General features: G+C 45.2%; 1 protein-coding gene across 2 annotated transcripts; it reads left to right on the forward strand.

Moving 5' to 3' along the window:
- Window positions 1-6,415: 6,415 nt before the first annotated feature.
- LOC100285413 (uncharacterized) lies at window positions 6,416-10,310 on the forward strand. Of its 2 annotated transcripts, none has more exons than XM_035964840.1 (3): window positions 6,416-6,667; window positions 8,881-9,098; window positions 9,694-10,310. In XM_035964840.1, the coding sequence occupies exons 2-3, from the start codon at window positions 8,883-8,885 to the stop codon at window positions 9,922-9,924; spliced, it is 447 nt and encodes a 148-aa protein (XP_035820733.1). In that variant the 5' UTR covers window positions 6,416-6,667; window positions 8,881-8,882; the 3' UTR covers window positions 9,925-10,310. The 2 variants fall into 2 exon arrangements, with proteins under 2 accessions (XP_035820733.1, NP_001151778.1); NM_001158306.2 differs by having other exon boundaries at window positions 6,426-6,629; window positions 9,694-10,257.
- Window positions 10,311-22,632: the final 12,322 nt, after the last annotated feature.

Here is a 22,632-nt window from a genome sequence, read left to right on the forward strand (position 1 = left end):
CTGGCCAAGGTTGCTTCTCTGCGAACACTGGGCCTCGGGCAAGCCGAAGGTGTGTCCGTTGCTTGAGGGGGCCCTCGGGCGAGACGTAAATCCTCCGGGGTCGGCTGCCTTTGCCTGAGGCCGGGCTCGGGCGAGGCGAGATCGTGTCCCTTGAGTGGACTGAGCCTTGACCTTAATCGCGCCCATCAGGCCTTTGCAGCTTTGTGCTGATGGGGGTTACCAGCTGAGATTAGGAGTCTTGGGGGTACCCCTAATTATGGTCCCCGACAATAACCTTCGTCCGAAGATCGTTATATCCTAAGGGAAATAATGCTTCGAAAGACGAAGGGCATTAACATTTAACATTTTGTGTTGCCTTGTTCTTAATTCATAGCATTTGAGAATAAGTCCCCAACACTGATCTATCCAACATTTGTTTCTATCAAGTTTTACTCTTTGAAAAGTTTGGTAATTATGATTTATCGATTCCTCTATGGTGGTACAAGCTCCGATACCAGCTGTGGCGGAACCGCTCGAATTATTCCAACCTAAGTGCCTAAGTCCTGCCTTAGAGGCTAGACCACACTTAAATAGGAATAACACGTCAGTCCCTCGGATCTAGTCCGACAAGGCCACTAACAGGATCAAGTACCACGTACTCACTCGAAGGTCAGGCACAGAGCAAATATAATAAAGCATAAAATCATACATTAAGGAGTACATAAATTTATTACAACATCATCAGAGTTTATCAAAAGTAGTGATCATTGTTCGAAATGCAGCGGAATATAACTAATGGTAAATAAACGGAGGGATGGGGAAGCCTAGCCCATCACTCCTCATGCTCCCCCTCTGTTGAGGCAGGATCCTACTGGACTGTCCAACCCGGTGGCAAGATGGACGGCCAAGTCACTCCAGCAACCATATCCTTCAGAGAACCTGTAAAATTATGCCACAAGCAAGGCTGAGTATACTAATACTCAGCTAGACTTACCCGTTGTGAGGAGTCTACTCCTCTACCTCAAACCATGCAGCTGTTTGGCTGAGGGGTTTGGTTTGCCAAAAGCACTAGCTGAGTCTAAAATCAAGTTTTTAGCCTTTCAAGTTTTAGTGTGACTCTCTTAAGACTAAATGTGTACCTATCTAATCATTCATGGTATCAAGCATTTAGCAATCAACATCTTTTTCCAAATCAACTCATTTCCACTTATTACTCAATGCAGTACAATGGATCAAGCAGTCTCATTAGCTGTAAGAAGCAGACGATTCGAATCGGGTTTTTATCCTTGCAAGGTAAACCTAAACACACGACGTGGCGAGGCACTCCGTCCCCACACACATCAATCGTCCCCATCGATTCCCTGGCAACAGAACAGGGCTCACCGCCTTGGCGTACAATGCCTCACTGACCCCGACTGCCGTCGTGCAGTGACCGCACTTGTACCCACCATAACCGGAATGGGAGACCACGTCTCAGGTCGCGTGAGGGGCAAAGTCTGCGGGCAGGTTCACTCAGGTACTAGGCTTACCGATTTACCATATTTCTCGGCATGTGCTTAGTACGTTCAAACGCTTGACACAGGTATCCTCACGTTAATCCTTATTCCAATTTCTCGCCTCGTAGATAACACATCCCCATGGATTGTTGTCCACAGACCATCATCATTCTGATATAAAAATGGATACAACCAATTCCTGACCTCGCGTGAGTGCTAGAAAAATCACTCGACTTCTATCGAGATCCCTAATTAGTAAAGGAGCTACTCGACCTAGCATACTAGTATCCATCACAAAGGAAATCCTGAGTTCATGCAACTAAGGTTTCAGTCAACTCCTACACTTAAGTGCACAGTACAAGACTACAAACATTAAGTGCAGTAAAATAGCATATAGAATTGGTTATGCATAAAACCGGGGTTTGCCTTCCAAAGCTGGGGCAGGCAGATCCTCGATGGCAGGCTCTGGTGCTGGCTCCTAGACTACCTTCTGAGCAGCTCCTTGCTCCGAAACGAGGATGTACTCTCCATCAGCGAGATTACAATCTATCGAATGCAATGAGTGAGATATATGCATATTAATGATATGGCAATTTGTAAATGCTACGTAAGGTGAACAATATTAAAACAGTGAGTAACTAGTGTTTTCTTTGCCGGAGGGTGTGCTAAGGGTTTTAGACACTCATCCAAGGGTATTGAGTGAACTTAAGAATTTTATTCATCTCTTATATGTTTGTTTGGGGCTCTTGGGGGATTTAAATGCACACCACTAATTTCTCCCATAATTTCCTTCTTACCCTTTTATTATGCTCATAATTAAGCACCTTGAACTATCATGGCAATTTAGAATTTTCCAAAAATGTTACAACAATTACAGTGGGTAAACATTGACCTCTGTGGTTTATCCTAAAAATTTGAGGTCGAAATTAATTCAGATACTCCTTGTGCAAAAATAACAAAAGTAAGGGTACAAGGGCAATTTACACTATAGCTCTAATTTTGGTAAGGTTTCTGGACTAAAATTTATTTTTGCTATGATCCATAGGTGATAATAGGCCTCTGTGCTAAAAATCACAGAAAAAGACCCACTAGGTATTTAGTTGTGATTTTCTAAAGTTTAATGCCAAAAAGGTACTTATAACTAACTTGTTATTTGAAAAATGTCAAACAACAGAACTTATATTTTTCCTAGATTTATATCAGCATATTATTAGTTATCCCAAGGATTGGGGTGGGTTCTTCTTAGGATTATTTTTCTAGGATTTTCCTAAGTTTTCATTGTTTTCATGAAATAAAATGTGGTACATTTCTTTTGTACTAACAGAGGGCTTAACAAAATTTTCTAGTGAACTATGGTAATAAAGTAAGCAAGCAAAAATGTGGTTGCCCCTGATTCGTATTTTAAACTCCCTTTTTCATTTTCTTTAATTTTGAATCAAAGTAAGTTTAAATGATAAACCCTTCCCTAATCTGGTGTACTGAGGGGTTTATTATTTTTAAACAGACTAGGTAGTGGTTAAGTACCTCTCTAATTTTTCTTAACCCCGGTCTAAGAGTGTAGCTATTTTTCCCTTTCTTTATTTAGCTTTTGGTCAGTTTACTATTTAAATCAAAACTTTAAAATTTCCTGCAGTACTTAGGGTGTTTGGTATTTTTCCAGTAGTTCATATTATTCAGAACCTAGCAAAATTAGTTTGACTAAATTTGATTGGACAAAACTGAAGTTATGAATTTTGCAAGCTTTGTCTACATTTAAATGAATAATGTTTCAAAGGTTTAAGGAAAAACCAGTTTACACCGAGACCCCTGGGCTTTCCCTCAACTAAGTCTTGAAACCATACCCCTGCAGGACTATTCACATGAGTCACTGACTATTCAAAACCCCCCAGCTTCTTCTTCTTTTCAACCGAGCTCCCTCCCCCTTTGAAACAGTAACCGCGGAGAATAAACAGGGTGGCGCGGCTTACCGGCGGTGAGGAAGGTCCGGCGAAGGGCGGGGTTAGCTCCGGGAGGTCCTGGCGGTCACGTCGAGGTGCGACTCGTCGACGGTGATGGCCGGAATCGGCCGGGCCACGTGCGCAGGCGGTCGGGCCTGCTCACGGCGGTATTGTTCAATCCAATGGCATAGGAAGCTTCACGGGGTGCTAAGGACGCTACCATTGCAAGAATTGAAGGAAGGCTCACCGTGGAGCTCAGTCTACGTGCGCCGGCGGTTGGGTGAAGTCCGGCGACGTCGATCTGGTGCCTCCGGTGAGGTGGAGTTCAATCCCCGGCTCTGAAAGCTTCACCGAGGTCCGTAGAGGCTATCCCAAGGGTCGGACGGGGCGGGGAATGGCTAGGTTGGCCGGTCTATGGTGGCTTGCGCGGCCGCTGGCACCTCACTCACGGGGCAAACTCGAGCTCGGGTTGGGTCAGTGGCGCGTGGGGGTGTACGGTCGAGGCTGGGATGGCTTTTATAGGTGCGGGCGCGGGCGTGGACGCGAGGTTGGCGCGGCGCGGGGCTGCGCGCGTGGGCGGAGCGCCGAGGGCGTGCTCTGGCGCGCCAGAACGTGTCGAACACGTGGGCGTTTGTTTCTGCCTCTGTTCAAGCACTTGTAGGGATCACAAACGTGCGAATCTCGCCAAGGGTCTTGTGCAAATCTCTTCCTGGCACCTAGGGCTAGCTAGTTTATGTAAGTTCCAATGGGAGATATGCCCTAGCTTGTGAGATATGCGGGCGCCAAGTCAAGTCTGTCGCCACTGTTCACCAGGGACAAAACTGATGTCAAACTGTGTCAAACGACCTCGGTTTGAATTCAAATTTTTCAGAGAGGTGCCTTGGGTGATTTGGGTACTTTTTGCTATTTGGTCCAAGTGGTTTTGGCGCCAGCACAAAGGTGGACACCTTTGATCTTGGGTCTAGGGTGGTTTTTGGGACTAAGAAAATTTTGATGGCTCTAGTATGCTTCCCACTTGATGTACTAATTTGGGGTTATTGTTGGGCCCTTTTGCAATATTTTTCTTACTAGATTTTGTAGCTTTACTAATACGCTTCATCTTTAGTCAAGGTTCCTTTGTATGTTTTGATCATTTGCCCACATTTTTTTAATCCCATGGTTAAGGTTTAAGGGCTTAAAGGATTTAGGGTTTTAGAATCTTATTTGTGGGTGATCATTGTATGAAGGGTAGACTTTCTTTCTTGTCATGGTAAATGCTTATCTTAACCATTCCTCTAAACTTTGAGTCCCATCACTTTCCATTTTAGCATAAAGTTTGAGTAGGACCCAATGTGCTTCTTTGGTCAGGGCTTTGGATAATACCAGGGGTGTTACATGTCCTGTCTTTTTGGTTTTACTCTACCTCGCACATCCCCTTCGTATGAATGAAGGGAGGTAAGTAGTACCATGCTTTCCTCGATGGGCTAGCAATGACACTCAGTGAGCTGCAAGTGAGTAATTCGAGTGAGGCCCTAGTTCCTTTTCGTAGGATCTAAGAGTGGGGTCCGTTGGGAACCGTACTCATACTCTCAGGCGCCAACACATATAGTTGTTGATTTTGTTCGAATGGAACCGACGGCTTACTGCCTCTCTCCGTGATAAACCATGAGTCAGACTCTCCTAGGACTCGAAAACGACCTGGTGATGCCCTCAACGTTTCGTACGTCAGGGTTCTGGCCGCTAGTGTGTCCATCTCCAGCTGTCCCTCGCTCTACTTTTGCTAGAGCGGCCGCGAGCCCTTTGCGGACCGACCTTCGAACTCCAGAATTCACGGCTGCCTTGCCATGAGTTTATCTACCAAAGGAATTTGAACGGGTTTGGGTCCTTACCCGAAAGTGATCCATTGTCGTTCGTCTAGTTCCATGGGTCAGGGCGCTCTCGAAGGGTGGCCTGGTTGGTTCTTGCTCCCTTCGGTTTTATCGAGACCCTGCGTGGTCGGGTAGACAACAAAGAAAAGGGAGGTATTAACGTGGCCATGTTTACTTGGAAGGGTATAAATGTCACGCCTACTGGAAGGACACAAGAATTGTTAGCGGGACAGGTTAACTCTCTGATGCACTTTCCCCTTATCTTCCCTCCTGCCATGGAGCCCTTAGGCATACGGTTCATGGTCGGGAGTAGGTTGGTTTGGGAGCATTGAGACCTTGCTACGAGTAGAATCATCGTAGCTGCTCGATGTTCCATGCATTGGTGAGCGTCCTTCCCTTTCTGTCCTTCAGCTTGTAGGTGTCGGCCGAAGTACCTCTCCTACCACGAACGACCCCTCTCATGGCGGTGACAGTTTGTGCCGGTCTTTGTTGGTATGAACTCAGCGAAGTACTATTTCTAGGCAACGGTTAATATGCAAGCAGATACTAGGTGCAAGCGTGTAAGCAGACTTTTTAGTCTGTTAGATCTATATCCAACGGTAAATACAATTGTGGTTTGTTAGGGTTTTTTATAAAGCTATACCAGGTGGTGGTGGAAGGGTTTAAGTACTAAATATGACATACCGTCGGATCTAGATCTAACGGATCAAAATGTATGTTTGCGTGCTTGCACCTAGTACCTGCTTGCATATTAGTCGTGTCCATTGCGGTATACTACTTAACAAGTTTAAGGACCTAGAAATATATTTTAAAGTTCGTAAATATAAATGATATCCCTTAACAAGTTAAGTTTAGAGTTCGTTCATATATTTAAGATGAAATATAGAATGCAGACCTCCTAGAAGAGTACTCCCTATGATGTCCTATTAGTTATCGTTTTAAACTTATAAAATTTGACTACAAATAACTATTTTATTATTTAGTTTTGAAATTTAATATTTATATACACTGATTTGTCATAAAAGTACTTTTATAAAATTATAATTATATTAAAAGTTTATTTATATTTAAAAAATCATTAGTCCGAGTTATATTTTGCAGATGGCGGAGTGAGTAGATGCTATGACCAAGCCTTCAACTTTGTTACTTAAGCCTTCAACTCTGTTACTTAGCTCTTGTCCTGCTATGTTTTGTAGACCAGTGAGCCTAGCAGAAATCGATTAAAATAATACGGAGCAGCCAATTGCACTCGATCAATATCAATAGAAGTGACAACTCCATCTCTGGTCTCCCAGACTCCCACGCCTATAATCTCATTCCCCTCCTTCAAAGCCCTCTGGCGATCGAGATTCTTCCCCCTCCGTCTCCAGGTATACCCATCGGAGCAGCACAGACAAGAGTTCTCCTGGTAATCTGTGATTTGTTTCACATCTCTCTTGATTCATTGGTATCTACTTCTTGCTTGTCGGGTTCATGATGCAGTGCGATCTGACATGCTTAAGTTTGGCTAGCTGCTTAATTGTGAGGTTCACTTGGGTTCAGGGGCTGCAAGAATTCATCGGGTTCGTGCCTGAGAACGTTAGTCAATAGTTTGGTTAGTCTAGTATTGGGGTTGACTTTTAGGAAAATGGGGAAGGAACTGACTAAAATCTTTTTGCTGAAACTTAACTGTTTCTTTTCTACCTTTATAGAATCTTGAAATTTCTGAGAGGGGCCCGCTTTTGAGTATCCAGAAAGATACCTCAAGATTTTTTAGAGGAAAATTTCAGATAAAAGATTAGGAAATGTAGCACTGCACTAACTAATTAGGATGGGGGATTAATTGACTGATCTCTTAGTTTCTGAATGCACAGGACATAAGTCCTATTCTGTAAAATCTACCTTCAAAACTTCGAATTAGTAGTTTCCATAACTCCTACCTGAATTTTATGTAACAGGTGTCCATCTCACTCTACATTGAGCTTTGACATAGTGACATTTTGCTGAAAGAACTCAAATCTTTTATGCTAACTGATGAAACAGAGATCGACGGGATCTCATGGCTCTCGAACTCACTCAAACAGAGAACGAAGAGAGCACTGAGAGAGACTAGTTTTGGTGCTGCTAATTCGTAACAGCGTTTTCTGAACTCTATTAATACCAGGAAAACAAAACACAGAGATACATCAACGCCACGATCACAGCCGTGTCCATCCCCACGACCCACACGATGCCCACTCTTCTCCGTGTGACTCGCTCAGCTCGAACAACCTCCGGCTGAACGCTAACTGACTGAATGACGCCTAACTGAACACTAGCTAACTGACTAACTTGACTCAGACTGAAACTCAAACGACAGGGATTGACTAGCCGTGTCCAGAGTTATCTAACACTAACATCTTACGGGGGAATGCAAACAGCTTGACTTTTGGGGGAAATAATAGAAAAGCATATCTGTCTTTTTTTTATTTACCACAATGATTGAGTTGTTCCTGCTTAGATTGGAATAGCTAGAGTTGGATATACATCGACAATCATAATATGCAAAGTTGAAAGTTGCGGTTTGACATTAACAGTATTGCTAATCATTTGTATTCATGCTATTTGTGCTAAAACAATCTTTCTTTGAACTTGTTTTGGTAATGTCTGTATTGAATGCAATGGTATCATATTGGGCATGTGTAAATTTAGCTAGATGTCAAAGTGATAACAGCTACTCACAAGAATATGTTTCAGTCTATCTGCAATCTAAAATTAGTACTTCCTCCCTTCCAAATTATTGGTCACCTTGTGGAAAACGCAGGAGAGCTGTGTTTCATTATATTAAGAAGAAGAATAAGGGTCTGGAACATACATCTTGTCGTTAGTTAAACTTCTCTAACTTTGACCAAGTTTTTGAAAAAAGATATTAACATCTACAATTCAAATAAATACAACTATCTAGATTTATTTCATGGAGAAGTTAATGAAATTAATTTGATGTGGTGTTGGTGTGTTTTTAAACTTGAACAAGGATAAAAGAAGTTTGACTTAGGACAAAGCTAAAGTGACCTATACTTTTGGAAGGGGGTGGTATTGAGCTGGTTTATGCTTTTTGCTAACAGTGATCACTTCCAATGGCTGAAAATTTGTAACATATTTCTCCCATAACTCATGTGATCCATGTGACACTTTGAACAGCCATAAATGTTGACTGTCCTTACTTCTTTGCAAAAGATAAGAAGTTTGAAAGGAAGAGATGGTCATTGATCTCAGTGGCGGACCCAGGAATTACTGACAGCCTAGGCGAAATTATTAAGCAGCATGCAGCAGCAGTGCAAAAGCCTGAGCTGACAGAGAAATGGACTGTAATTTTTTGGACTTCTTACATGCACTCTCGTGGCGTGGCAGGCTGGCAGCCCAGGCGACGGCCTGTACTGCCTGGGCACTCGGTCCGCCACTGATTGATCTCTAGATGTTGAACTTTAGTTCAGCATTCCTTATACTTTGATGGAGTTTGTGGAAGTCGTTCATATTAATATTTTTCGGACTTTGTGATAATGATACCAACAAACTCATTTAAACCTTCAAGACAACAGTGGTTGTGCTACAAAGTCATTTCTCACCATGTTCATCATTGTTTACGATATTCCTTTTTCTCAGATATGGCAAACAAAAGGATTCAGAAGGAACTCATGGATCTGCAAAAGGACCCACCGACATCATGCAGTGCAGGGCCAGCTGGAGAGGATCTATTCCACTGGCAGGCCACAATCATGGGTCCTAGCGACAGCCCCTATGCAGGAGGGGTTTTCTTTGTTAATATCCATTTTCCTCCTGACTACCCGTTTAAGCCTCCAAAAGTGAACTTCCAAACAAAAGTGAGCTGGTCTTATTAATTTGATTTCCTTCGCTTTTGATATTCCTTTATTCTGCAAAAGTATTTGAACCTCTATTATGTTGCCAATAGCCATGGTTACGGATGACCTTTTTTTTGGCATACTAGGCAATAGGAGTGATCTGAAGTTCGTAATGAAAAGGCCCCCATTCCAAAATCATACCAAAATTGTTAAAACTTGTTCTCTGTTATGCAAAATAAAACATGCTCAGGTTCTTCTCTACATCAATCACCATTTTATTTTCAAAACTTTTGTTTTTCTTCCTGATGTGAAGTAAATAGTTAAGATCATGCTGAATCCCTAAGTACTTGTTCCTCGTAATAAACCCATTTCACTTGCTTCAGCAGTTTCATAGAGTTATTTTTCTTCCTGAAATTTGGTTCTAGTGATGCTTGAAAGGCAATGGATAAGTTGTCATGGGGCAGAGCTCAAACATGAGTACTTGCTAGCATCCTGAAGTTCAGACATGAAAGTGTCAGTCAGTCAGTCTGTTAGCAATTGCTCAAAGTCTGGTTCTGTCAAACCATTTATCCTTCTTGCAACTAATTCAGCTGACCGTCTCACTGAAAACGTACAGGTTTATCACCCGAACATCAACTCTAACGGGAGCATCTGCCTTGATATCCTCAAGGAGCAGTGGAGCCCTGCACTGACCATATCAAAGGTCCTCCTCTCCATCAGCTCGCTTCTGACTGACCCCAACCCAGACGACCCCCTCGTCCCCGAGATCGCCCACATGTACAAGAACCAGAGGCCGCGCTACGAGGAAACCGCACGGGCCTGGACCCAGAAGTACGCGATGGGCTAGCTGATTCTGTCTCGCCGAACAATACTGTCACTGGCAAGAAGATCATCATCACGATGTTGTAAGAATTAAGTTGAACCGGTTTCCCCGTCGTGTGATGGTATTAAGACCAAAGTTCTTGTGCGTGTACAGTACTTTTGAAGCTGGATAGTCTGAATCCTGTGCCAGAACCAAAGGTCTTCGCTTTGTTCCCTGAAGAGCGTTTGTGACCATAGAATCTGCATGCGTAACCTTGCCAGCCAAGAAAACAGTAGCTGCTTGTATGATGTCGAGATGATATAGTTCAGATGGGTGGAACCGTGCAGATGAAACAGTCCAGTGGTCTTGCGTTCAAAACATGTCGTCTGCACCGCATGGTTCAGATGGAGCGTTCCTTGTTGCCTGCCGAATGATCTGGCACACCCAAATGATTCATTTTCTTTCTTCAGCTATTACATATTGTTGCGACCACTGTGTTAACCACTTCGAACACTCCAGTATGATTATTGCAGACCTCTGAGATAGGAAACAGAGAGGAAGGTAGGAGAGGAGGGGAAGACTTGAGCAGGAAGAAGATACTCGTCTGATACATGCATGCCTACAGCCATCACACGACAGGTCTGTTTGGTTCGCTACCTAACTTGTCACACTTTGTCTAACTTTTCTGCCTAAGGACTGGTTTGGTGACAATGGGATCACGGGGTGATTGGAGGGGATTGAGGGGGAAATGAACTAATTTCCCCCTCAATCCCCTCCAATCTCCCCGTGATACCTGGTCACCAAATCAGCACTAAGGGTTCTTCAATTCGAACGACTAACCTTAGATAAAGTGTGGCGCAGTTAGCCACGAACCAAACAGGCCCGACCTTTGCAGCTCGTTGATCCAAGTTGGGCCGTGAACACTGGTATTCCTTGTCGTGGGCCTGCTGGAGCGCCTTGGCCTGCTTACCCCTGTCCTGTGTCCGACAACAACGCTGGGACAACGCTGGCTGTTCTGCCGTGCTAACATCCCCCTTGCTAGAAAAGCTGGTTGACCCCAAACAGCTGCTTGCGGAAATTGCTGTTGCATCATCCTCCCAAGTGGTTAGAGCCAATGGCATATGGGACCATTGCACCAAGACCTGCAAGCAAGGAGTCTGGTAACTCCAACTTGTATGCTACCGAGCCCACACGCTGGATAACTTGGAAGGGGCCAAAGAATTTGAATGACAATTCTGATGAGAACGCAAAGCGGCCGAAGCTTGGACATACGGCTGGAGCTTCAAATACACCCAATCTCCTACTGCAAACATGCGTTCAGAGCGGACCTTGTCAGCTTGCCTCTTCATGCGTAACTTGGCGTGTTCCAAATGCTGCCTGACCAGCTCAGACATCAATTATCTGCTGTTCAGCCAAGACGCCAAGTAGGAGGAACTAACAACCGTGGTGCCAGTAATTCCAAAGTGTTGGGGTCAACAACTGTAGAGGGCTTCGAAAGGTGAAAACCCTGTGGATAAATGGGGAGAAGAATTGTACTAGAATTGTGCTACTGACAGCCATTGGCTCCACTGAGATGGACACGCATGAACAGAGCAGCGTAAGAACATCTCTAGGCACTGGTTGACGCGCTCTGTCTGCCCATCGGATTGCGGATGGTATGTTGAGCCCATCCAAAGACGCACATCCACGACCTGCCACAAATGACTAAGGAAGATCTTGTCATGATCAGAGACAATCTACTGGGGCAACCCATGATGTTTGTATATTTGATCATGAAACAACCGAGCCACATACAGAGCGGTGAATGGATGTCGCAGCCTCGCAGGGGTAAGAAGTTGGTATACTTAGTGAAGGTATCCACTACAACCAATATGCATGTATAATTCTAGGATCCAGGGAGAGCTTCAATAAAATCCATCGAGATAATTTGCCATAACACAGTAGGCACCGGTAATGGCTGTAACAACCCTAGTAACTTCGCTTGATCAGCCTTGGCTTGTTGACACACGGTACAATGACTGACGAACTGATGCACTGCATGTTTCATACCCCTCCAAGCAAAGAGTTGCTTCAGCCTAGCATATGTTACTGGCACACCAGAATGTCCCCCAACAGCTGAGCAATGAAAGGCTGACATCAGCTTTTGCTGCAATTCAGAGTTTGCACCCCACCCAAATTTGGTTCTTGTATCAAAGTAATCCATCATGCTCGGAACCGCTACAGGGTCCACAACCAACTTGGTGATCATCTCATGAGCACTATTGTCCTGCATATAAGATGAAGCCACTTCCGTAATGTAACACCCCAGGTGTTACTCAGGGTGTCCACCTAGGGCTACCCCATTTAACCTATTATCACATGTGAATTGGTTTGGGCAAAGTACATCAAACTTGGAATTCAAGGTCCTAAACAAGTGCCAACCATCTTAGATATCATGCCCTAGCTTGTCATGCACATCTAAGGGGGGGAATTTCCCAAAACCCTAAAGCAAACCCCCCCCCCCTTGGGCAATAGGAACCCTATTTGAAGCTAGGATCAAAAGGTCATGTAAACCTTATGATCATGGCTTGGGCCAAATATAAAAGTTGTAGTATACTTCATGAGCTACAAATGGTAGTAAGAAAGTAACCCCAAAAAGAATTCAGAAAAGCCCCAAAAAGTTCACCCAAGGTTGAGCACAAGAGCAAATTCAGAATTTGCCTAAGTCTAAAAACTAACCCTTGAACAAAGATCCCACATGTTCACCTTAATCAAAAATTCAAAACACTTCGACCCAATTGACAAAGTGGCGCCAAATTAACCCTAGAATGCCCTGGAAAGAGGTGACACCTACCCTAGGGCGTTTGACACGACTTGGCACCATTTTTGTCTCGGTTTGGACATGTCTGACACAGCCGACTTCCCACCCCCATATCTCTCTAACCCGACCACATCTACTCTTGGAACTCACATGAACTAGGTAGCTCTAGGTGCAGGGAAGAGATCTCCCACAGGCGATAGGGCAAGATTCGTACGTTTTGGCCGCTCAGTAGAGGGAAGAACACGGGCAGAAGCAACGAGCCACGTGTTCGACGCGCTCTGAGCTCGCCAGAGCACGCTCGCGCGCGCCCCCGCGTGCCCCGCGTCACGCCAAACGGCCAGCCGACGCCATGGCCCGCGCCAGCGCCTATAAAGCCTCCCCAGGCGTCGACCACACTCTTCCGCGCACGCTCAAACCTCACCGGAGCTAAACTCGCCGTCGTTTGCCCGTGCACGCCGTGTCCGTGGCCACCCGAGCCACTGCCGCCGTAGACCGGCCAGCCCAGCCCTTCCCAACCATGTCCAACCATCTGAGACGAGTGTGCACGCCCCAGTGAAGCTCCCAGAGCAAGGAATCGAAGCCTGCTTCGCCGGAGAAACCAGTCCACGGTCGCCGGAGTGCAAAACCCCGCCGGAGTACGTGGACCGGGTAATCCACTGAACCATTTTCCGATTCCTTGTGCACACGGTCTCTACGTCACCTCGTGAAGCTCACTGTGCCCTTGGATTGAACCAGATCGCCGTGATTTGGCCGGCACTCCCGCCGCCGACGAGAACACCCGCCTGCGCGCGTGGACCGAGCGATTCCGGCCATCCCCGCCAGCGAGCCGTACGTCGTTGTGACCGTCAGAACCTCCCCGAGCTAACCCTACCCCTCGCCGGACCTCTCTCGCCGCCGGTAAGCCGCGCCGCCCTTTTCTTTCCCGCGGGTACTGTTTACATTGGGGGAAGGACCTCGGGGAAGAAGGAGAGGAAGTCAGGGGGCTTTTTGAACTGTCAGCGACTCAGGGGAATAGTGGCGTAGGGGTAGATTTGAGCGGGTTGATTTAGTTTTAACCCAGGGACCCTGGTGTAAACTATCTTTTCAGAAAACCTTATTAAACCTGATTTTAAACTTGAACAGAAACTTTGAAAATCCATAACTTCTGTTTAGTTCATCCAAATTTGGTCAAACAAATTTTGTCAGACTCTAAATAATGTAACCTACTTAAAAAAAATATAAAACCCCCTATGTACTATAGAAAACTTTAAGGTTCTGATTTAATTATAGCTTTGGCCAAATACTCAATAATAGAAAGAAAAATAGTTGTGCTATTTGGCTGGGGTTAGAAAAATTTGGAGAAGTTTATGCCCACTTACTGACCTAATTAAAAATGCTAAACCTCTCTGTCCACCCCATTAAGTTAGTTTTTACCCCTTATTTTACAATATGCTTAAGGTTAAGAAAAATAGAAAATGTGATTTAAATAATGAACCAGAGAGCACCCCTATTTTTTTAGGATACTTATTTAATGTAGTTCACTGGAAAAATCTATCAAACCCTGGTTTAGTATAAAATAAGTAAGATACCTTTTATTCTAATAAAACAAGGAAAACTTAGAAAAACCCTACAAAAATAACCCCAAGGTGAAAACACCCCAACCCTTGGGATAACTAATGTTTTGTTAACAAGAACTTAGGAAAAATATGAAATCTGCTGTTTGACATTTTTCAAATAATAATGTAGTAGAAGGTGCCTTTTTGGCATTTAACTTTAGAAAATCATAACTAAATAACCATCCCTTAGCTTTCTGTGATTTTTAGCACAGAAGCTTATTATTGCTATTAGATGCCAACAAAAATAACCTTTAGGACAGAACCCACCCCTAATTAGGAGATGTAGTGTAAGTGGCCCATCTTACACAACTCTTGTTATTTTTGTCTAAAGCATAGCCTTTATATTTTAAGCCTCAAATTCTTAAAACAGGCTAGAATAGCAGATGGCAACCCACTATAATTTTTACAGAGTTTTTGGAAAATATTAAACTACTGTCGTAGTTCAAACCTACCCTAGAAACCATAAGTAGAAGATAAAGAAAAGGGAAAAGTGAATGCCAGGAATTTAGTGCCATCCTAAAAACTCTTTATAACTTGCCCACTGAAGTATATAAAAAGGCAATACTAATTCCCTATGATTATCCTCAACAATAAAAACCTAAGCCTAAAAAGTAATAAGCATAACCCACTGGAAGCCCCGCATGACCAAGAAACCCTAAGTTACTATTTGACTTAGTTTTCTTTTTAGCATAATGTTATTAATCCTGCATAATCATGACATACATGTTCATTGCATTCGATAGACTGTAACCTTGCTGACGGAGAGTACGTCCTCGTGCCGGAGCAAGGAGCTGCTCAGGAGGTAGCCCCAGATCCAGCACCAGAGCCTGCACCAGAGGACCTGCCTGCCACTGCTTTGGAAGGCAAGCCCTGGTTTATGCATAACCTGTTATTTATGCTATTTTACTTCACTTAATGATTGTAGGATTGATTGTGCACTTAGGTGTAGGAATTGTTCGAAACCCTAGCTGCATGATCTCAGGAATCCTGTTGAGATGAATACTAGTATGCTAGGTCGAGTAGCTGCTTTATTAATTAGGATCTCGGTAGAAGACGAGTGATTTTTCTAGCACTCGCGCGAGGTCAGGAAATTGGTTGTATCCACTTCTTATCAAAATGATGTTGGTTGGTGGACAACAATCCATGGGGATTGGTTGTTCACGGGATAAAAATTGGAATAAGGATTAAGGTGTGGTACCGTGTGTCAAGCGTTTGAACGTACTAAACATATGCCGAGAAATATGGTAAATCAGTAAGCCTAGTACCTGAGTGAACCTGCCCGCAGATTGCCCTCCTCACGCGACCTGAGACGAGGTCTCCCATTCCGGTTATGGTGGGTACAAGTGCGGTCACTGCACGACGGCAGTCGGGGTCAGTGAGGCATTGTACGCCAAGGCGGTGAGCCCCTTTCTGTTGCCAGGGAATCGATGGGGACGGTTGATGTGTGTGGGGACGGAGTGCCTCGCCATGTCGTGTGTTTAGGTTTACCTTGCAAGGTTTAAGAACTCGATTCGAATCGTCTGCTTCTCGCAGCTAATGAGACTGCTTGATCCATGCTGCTACATTGAGTAATAAGTGGAATTGAGCTGAGATGATACAAGATGTTGATTGCTAAAAATGTTTGCTACTATGTATGAATAGATAGTACATCTTTAGCCTTAAGAGAGTCACACTTAATTTGACAAAGTTAAAAACTTGATCTAGAAACTCAGCTAGTGCTTTTGGCAACCAAACCCCTCAGCCAAACAGCTGCATGTCTAGAGGTAGATGAGTAGACTCCTCACACCGGGTAAGTCTAGCTGAGTATTAGTATACTCAGCCTTGCTTGTGGCATAATTTTTACAGGTTCTCTGGAGGACATGGTTGCTGGAGTGACTTGACCGTCCATCTTGCCACCGGGTTGGACTGTCGAGTGGGACCCTACCTCGGGTGAGGAGGAGCATGAGGAGTGATGGGACAGGCTTCCCCATCTCTCTGTTTATTTACCGTTAGTTTTATTCCGCTGCACTTCGAACAATGATGACTACTTTTGCAAAACTCCGATGGTGATGTAATAATTTAATACTCCTTCATATATGGTTTTATGCTTTATTGTATTTGCTCTGTGACTCACCTTCGAGTGAGATTGTGGTACTTGATCCTGTTAGTGGCCTAGTCGGACTAGATCCGAGGGATTGACGGGTTATTCCCATTTAAGTGTAGTCTGGCCGCTAAGGCGGGACTTAGGCACTTAAGTCGGAATAAATCGGGCAGTTCCGCCACAGCTGGTATCGGAGCTTGTACCACCACAGAGGAATCAATAAAATGTAAATACCATCTTTTTCCAAAGTAAAACTTGATAGAAACAATGTTGGATAGATAGTAGGACGAGCAGGATAGACCTAGGACGCGAAGCCTTAGGATGATAGAAGGGTAGCTAGGTGGCTAAGTGAGTAGGCCCTACAGGCCACTTTTACAGGATGGGAGTTTTTCCCTATTCCCTTTATCTTGTTGTGAGGTCGTTCAGGACGAGCATGCATGCATTCTTTAATTAAACAAATGGAAAATTAGTAAGGACTTAAATTATGACCAACTAAGTTCCCCAGTACCATTTCATTCAACTAAAGAAAGGCCGAGTCTTATTTTTCTTGTTCTTTTTATAATTCTTTTTCCTTTACTTACGCTTAACCGTACACATATGACTTCCCACGGATCCTTAGACGATGGAAACACATTGTCCCACACTGACGGGCTTGCACGAGAGGGCTTTCCCCGCATTTTGTGGGAGGTACTTCAGGGGGCCGGATATACGACACCCCCTCAGTACGCGGTGCAGCAGTTCGAGAAGCACCGAGTGCCCCGCTGTAGGGTGAGGATGACCTTGGAGCCTCATCCCCTGCAGCCAGGCTGGCGCTCATTAGACTCCGAGTCTTTTGGATACCGAGCTGAGGACACGATCGAGGCGATCGCTCTGCACGGGTTGACCACTTTCTGCGGATTCCATCCTTTGGAGCTGGCTACCCACCCCATTGGCTTGTTCCCCGCCGAAAGGGAGGACGACCCAATGTGGAAGGATCGGGTGGAGCATGCCAAGGATATCTGGGCCATCTACCCAGGGCAGACTGCGCACTTGACCGTACGGTGCATGAATGCTCTGTACCGTCTGCAAGTGATGCGCGGTGAGGCGATGTCCCATCTGATGGCACTATTGGAGGCGACAAAGATTACTTTGGACAACAGGGAGGAGCTTGTGGTTGATTTGTCCACTGAAATGGTGGAAATGGACTTGCAGGTGGAGCAGCTATCCACTGATATCCAAGAGTTGGAGGAATTGGTAGGGACCAGAGAGAACACCATCGAGGTTCTCGAGGATCAGTTCATTAACACCCAGCAGCAGCTTGCCGAGGCTAATGAGCACTTGGATATGCATCACCAGGAGATCCAGGATATGGAGGCCAACGAGGACGTCGACATCGAGGGAGGAGATGAGCCTGCCTCTAGTGTGGACACTGCTGGCTCAGGGAGACCACCTTCCCCCGAGTCGAGTGTTGCCTCGTTCGCTCACTAGGTGTCAGGGATAGATTTAGAAGCCGGTGATGGTAGGACTCCTCGCAGCTAGCTTAGCTTTTGCACCCTTGGGGTACTAGGCTAGATAGAGTTGAGCCTTTTTGGGACAAATGATGTAACCGTGATAAACTCTCTTGGAAGCATGTTTGATGGATGCTGTTATCAGTTTTAAATTTGGAAGGAAAAATTTATGCCTTTTTAAATCCTTTTTGTTTAAGTTGGAATCTGTCATTTTACTTTTGGCTCTTTTTGCCGCGATTAAACCTTGAACTTGGAGATATGGTGTTAAGTATATATGTGGTTTTTCAGATGGCCGGGAGGCAGCGTCGTGGCCAGAACGAGCACGTTCCTCCACCGCCGCCACCGCCTCCCACTCTGCAGGAGCTAATGGCTCAGCAGAATGAGATCTTGAGGCAGCTAGCTCAGCGTCAGCCACCACCTTAGCACTATGGTGGTGGAGACCATCAGCGTCACCCCGCGGCAGCTACCTACCAGGAGTTCCTCAGCACCCAGCCACCATTGTTCACCAGGGCAGAGGACCCACTTGATGCAGATGTGTGGTTAAGAGTAGTGGAATCCAAATTCCCGCTACTCCATGGAGCTTGTTCAGAGGTCACTAAAGTCAGGTTCGCCACCCAGCAGCTTCGCGGACCCGCAAGGACTTGGTGGGACCATTTTCTTGCCATGCAGCCAGAGGATCGAGAGGTGGAATGGAGAGAGTTCAAGGCAGCTTTCAGGGGACACCACATACCAGCCGGGATTATGGACCGAAAGCTCAACGAGTTTCTGGCACTCACTCAGGGCAACAGGACAGTGTTGCAGTATGCCCAAGCTTTTAATGACTTGTGCCAGTATGCTGGATATCACGTAGATACGGATGAGAAGAAGAGAGACAGGTTCAGGAGGGGGCTCAGCACTAAGCTCTGTGACCGTCTCAACACCGTCAGGGCCAATAGTTACAATGAGTTGGTCAACATGGCTATCTCCCAGGAGGACTGCATTACAGCTCGACAGGCAGAAAAGAAGAGGAAGACCCCTGTGGTAGGACCTTCAGCTCAGCCACAACGCTTCAGGATTGTGTCCGACACACAGAACAGGGGACCCCAGCAGCAGCAAGGGAGATGGGTGATCCGACCACAGCAGCAGCAGCAGCAGGCACCCAACCGTACCCAGTTTCCACCTTAAAGGAACAACCTGCAGCAGCAGCAGCAGTACCGCCAGGCAAATGACAACAGATGTTTCACGTGTAGCAACACCGGGCACTATGCCAAAAATTGCCCCAGGAACCAGCAGAGGCAGGGGCAGAATGTTAATCAGAATCAAGGCAAGAGACAGAAGGTGCAAGTGAGGCAGGGCAGGCTGAACTTCACTACCATGACTGATATTCTAGAGGGAGCACCCGTCATGACTGGTATCTTTACAGTTTTAAATTATCCTGCTATTGTTCTTTTTGATTCTGGTGCATCGCATAGTTTTATCAGTGCCAAATTTAGTGCCAAGTGCCAGTTGCCTTTTCACCACACCAATGGGGGCATTACCATTTCAACACCAGGAGGCAGAGTTGCCACTTATCAAATCAACAGGCAAGTGCCCATAAAATTTGGTAGTCTTGTAATTAGAACCACCCTTCTCATCTTAGGATTGGATAGCGTGGATATTATATTGGGAGCTGACTGGTTGACCAGGCATCAGGCAGTATTAGATATTGCAGCCAGGGCCATTGAAATTCATTCCCCTGCCTATGGCGAGACTGTTTTATATTTGCCCGACCAGGGATGCACCCGTTCTTGTGCCTTTGTTATGATAGAATCCCCAGTGGAAAAGATCCCAGTGGTTTGTGACTACCTGGATGTGTTTCTGGATGAATTGCCAGGGATGCCACCCGACCGAGACATTGAGTTCGCAATCGAGTTACAACCCGGGACTGCTCCTATCTTCAAGAGACCCTATAGGATGCCTCCCGCGGAATTGGCAGAACTGAAAAAGCAATTGCAAGAGTTGTTGGATAAGGGGTTTATTCGCCCAAGTACTTCACCATGGGGATGTCCAGCATTATTTGTGAAGAAAAAGGATGAGAGTTTGAGAATGTGTGTTGACTACCGCCCTCTCAATGCGGTGACTATCAAGAACAAATACCCATTGCCCCGCATTGATGTTCTGTTCGATCAGTTAGTGGGAGCCAAAGTGTTCTCCAAGATAGATCTTCGCTCAGGCTACCATCAGATCAAGATCCGTGCCAGCGATATTCCCAAGACGGCCTTCTCAACCAGATATGGGTTGTATGAGTTTTTAGTGATGTCTTTTGGGCTGACCAATGCCCCGGCTTATTTCATGTACCTGATGAACTCAGTATTTATGCCAGAGTTGGATAAATTCGTGGTCGTTTTCATTGATGATATTCTGGTTTATTCTAAGAATGAAGTCGAGCACACCAAACATTTGCATACTGTACTTCAGAGACTGCGTGACCATCAGTTGTATGCCAAGTTGTCTAAATGTGAATTCTGGCTGAAGGAGATTAAATTCTTGGGTCACACAATTTCCCAGGATGGGATATCAGTTGATCCTGAGAAGGTACAAGAGGTGATGGATTGGAAACCCCCGACTACAGTGAAGCAAATTAGAAGTTTTCTGGGATTGGCAGGGTATTATCGACGATTTATTCCAGATTTTTCCAGAATTGCCAAACCAATGACTGAACTGTTGAAAAAGGGAGTCAAGTATGATTGGAGCCAAAAGTGCGAAGATGCCTTTCATACTTTGAGGCAGCATTTGACAACAGCCCCAGTGCTGGCTCAACCTGACAACACCAAGCCATTTGAAGTTTATTGTGATGCTTCTGGTACTGGATTGGGATGTGTCTTGATGCAAGATAACAGAGTGATTGCTTATGCTTCCCGAGCACTCAGACCCCATGAGCAGAACTACCCTACACATGATCTGGAATTGGCAGCTGTGGTTCATGCTCTTAAAATATGGAGACACTACTTGATGGGAGCCCACTGTAACATCTACACTGATCATAAGAGTCTCAAATACATTTTCACTCAGGCAGATCTGAACATGAGGCAGAGGAGATGGTTGGAGTTAATCAAGGATTATGACTTAGAGGTGCATTACCATCCTGGCAAAGCCAATGTTGTGGCAGATGTCTTGAGCAGAAAGGCCCAGTGCAATTGTATGAGCATGGATGCGAGAGTTACCACCCTGTGTGATGAATTGTGCAGATTGAACCTGGAAATTGTTTCTTCAGGTGCCTTAAGTTATATCTCGGTGGAACCCACATTGCAAGAGCAAATAGTGAGGGCACAGATTGAAGATAAGGGTGTTCAAATGATCAAGGAAATGATCAAGCAAAAGGCAGAGAAATACAAGTGTTTCCGTCAGGACAGCAAGGGAATTTTATGGTTTGGAGATCGATTGGTTGTTCCCAAGGACCCTGAGCTCAGAAAGAAGATATTAGATGAAGCTCACCTTTCAAAATTCTCCATGCACCCTGGTAGCAACAAGATGTACCATGATCTCAGATCTTTATATTGGTGGACCAGAATGAAGAGGGAAATTGCCAAGTACATATCTGAGTGTGACACCTGCCAGAGAATCAAAGCCAGTCATTTGAAGGCAGCAGGTCCTTTGCAACCCCTTCCCATACCATCTTGGAAATGGGAGGACATTTGCATGGATTTTATCGTAGGATTGCCCAATACCTCCAGGCACCATGATTCCATTTGGGTTATTGTGGACAGGTTGACCAAGACCGCTCACTTCTTGCCAGTGCACACCATCCACATGACAGAGAAGTATGCAGAGATCTACATTGACCAGATAGTTCGTCTGCACGGGATACCAAGGACTATAGTCTCAGACAGAGGAGCACCATTTGTGGCACGATTTTGGGAACAATTGCAGGAATCACTTGGGACCCAGGTCATACGAAGCTCAGCCTACCATCCCCAAACAGATGGCCAGACAGAAAGGGTGAATCAGATTTTGGAAGACATGCTGCGAGCATGTGCACTACACTACGGAAAGGATTGGGACAAGTGTCTTTCCTTGGCATAATTTTCCTACAATAACAGCTATCAGTCCAGTCTAAAGATGGCACCTTTTGAAGCCTTATATGGGAGAAGGTGTAGGACCCCATTGAATTGGTCTCAAGCAGGAGAGAGGGAAATTTTTGGGCCAGATTTGGTACTTGAAGGAGAAGCAAAGGTCAGAATTATCAAGAAGAACCTAGAAGCTGCCCAGGCCAGGCAAAAGAGCTATCATGACAAGAGGCAGAAGCCTCTACAGTTTGAGGTGGGAGATCACGTTTATCTTAAGGTATCACCCACCAAGGGTGTCCAGAGATTCGGGATCAAGGGCAAGTTAGCTCCTCGTTATATTGGACCCTACGAGATCAAGGAAGCTTGTGGACCCGTTGCCTATCAACTGAAGTTGCCACCCAACATGTCAGCTGTTCATGATGTATTCCATGTATCTCAGCTGCGGAAATGTGTTCGCCTACCCACTGAAGTGCTGCCAGAACCAGACATTGAGATAGAACCAGACTTGTCCTACCAAGAGTACCCCGTCAAGGTATTAGATCAGAAGGAGAGATCAACTCGGGCAAGATCAGTCAGAATGTATAAGGTTCAGTGGAGTCACCATTCAGCAGAAGAAGCTACATGGGAGACTGAGGATTTTCTACGCTCTCGTTTCCCCAACTTTCTGCCCAAAGGAGTCGGTACGTAACCCCAAAAACCCCACCTGCCCTTTGAATTCAATTATAAGAAAAACTTGGATAACAAGGATAGTCTAAGTTGTGGATTT

The sequence above is a fragment of the Zea mays genome, chromosome 2 (assembly GCF_902167145.1).
Source record: "Zea mays cultivar B73 chromosome 2, Zm-B73-REFERENCE-NAM-5.0, whole genome shotgun sequence".
Lineage (NCBI taxonomy): Eukaryota > Viridiplantae > Streptophyta > Magnoliopsida > Poales > Poaceae > Zea > Zea mays.

Bases quoted from the DNA above. Each gene is read 5' to 3' on its own strand.
- LOC100285413 (XM_035964840.1), top strand. From the start codon at position 8,883: ATGGCAAACAAAAGGATTCAGAAGGAACTCATGGATCTGCAAAAGGAC. The intron at 9,099-9,693 runs GTGAGCTGGTCT...GAAAACGTACAG, and splicing joins AAGTGAACTTCCAAACAAAA to GTTTATCACCCGAACATCAA.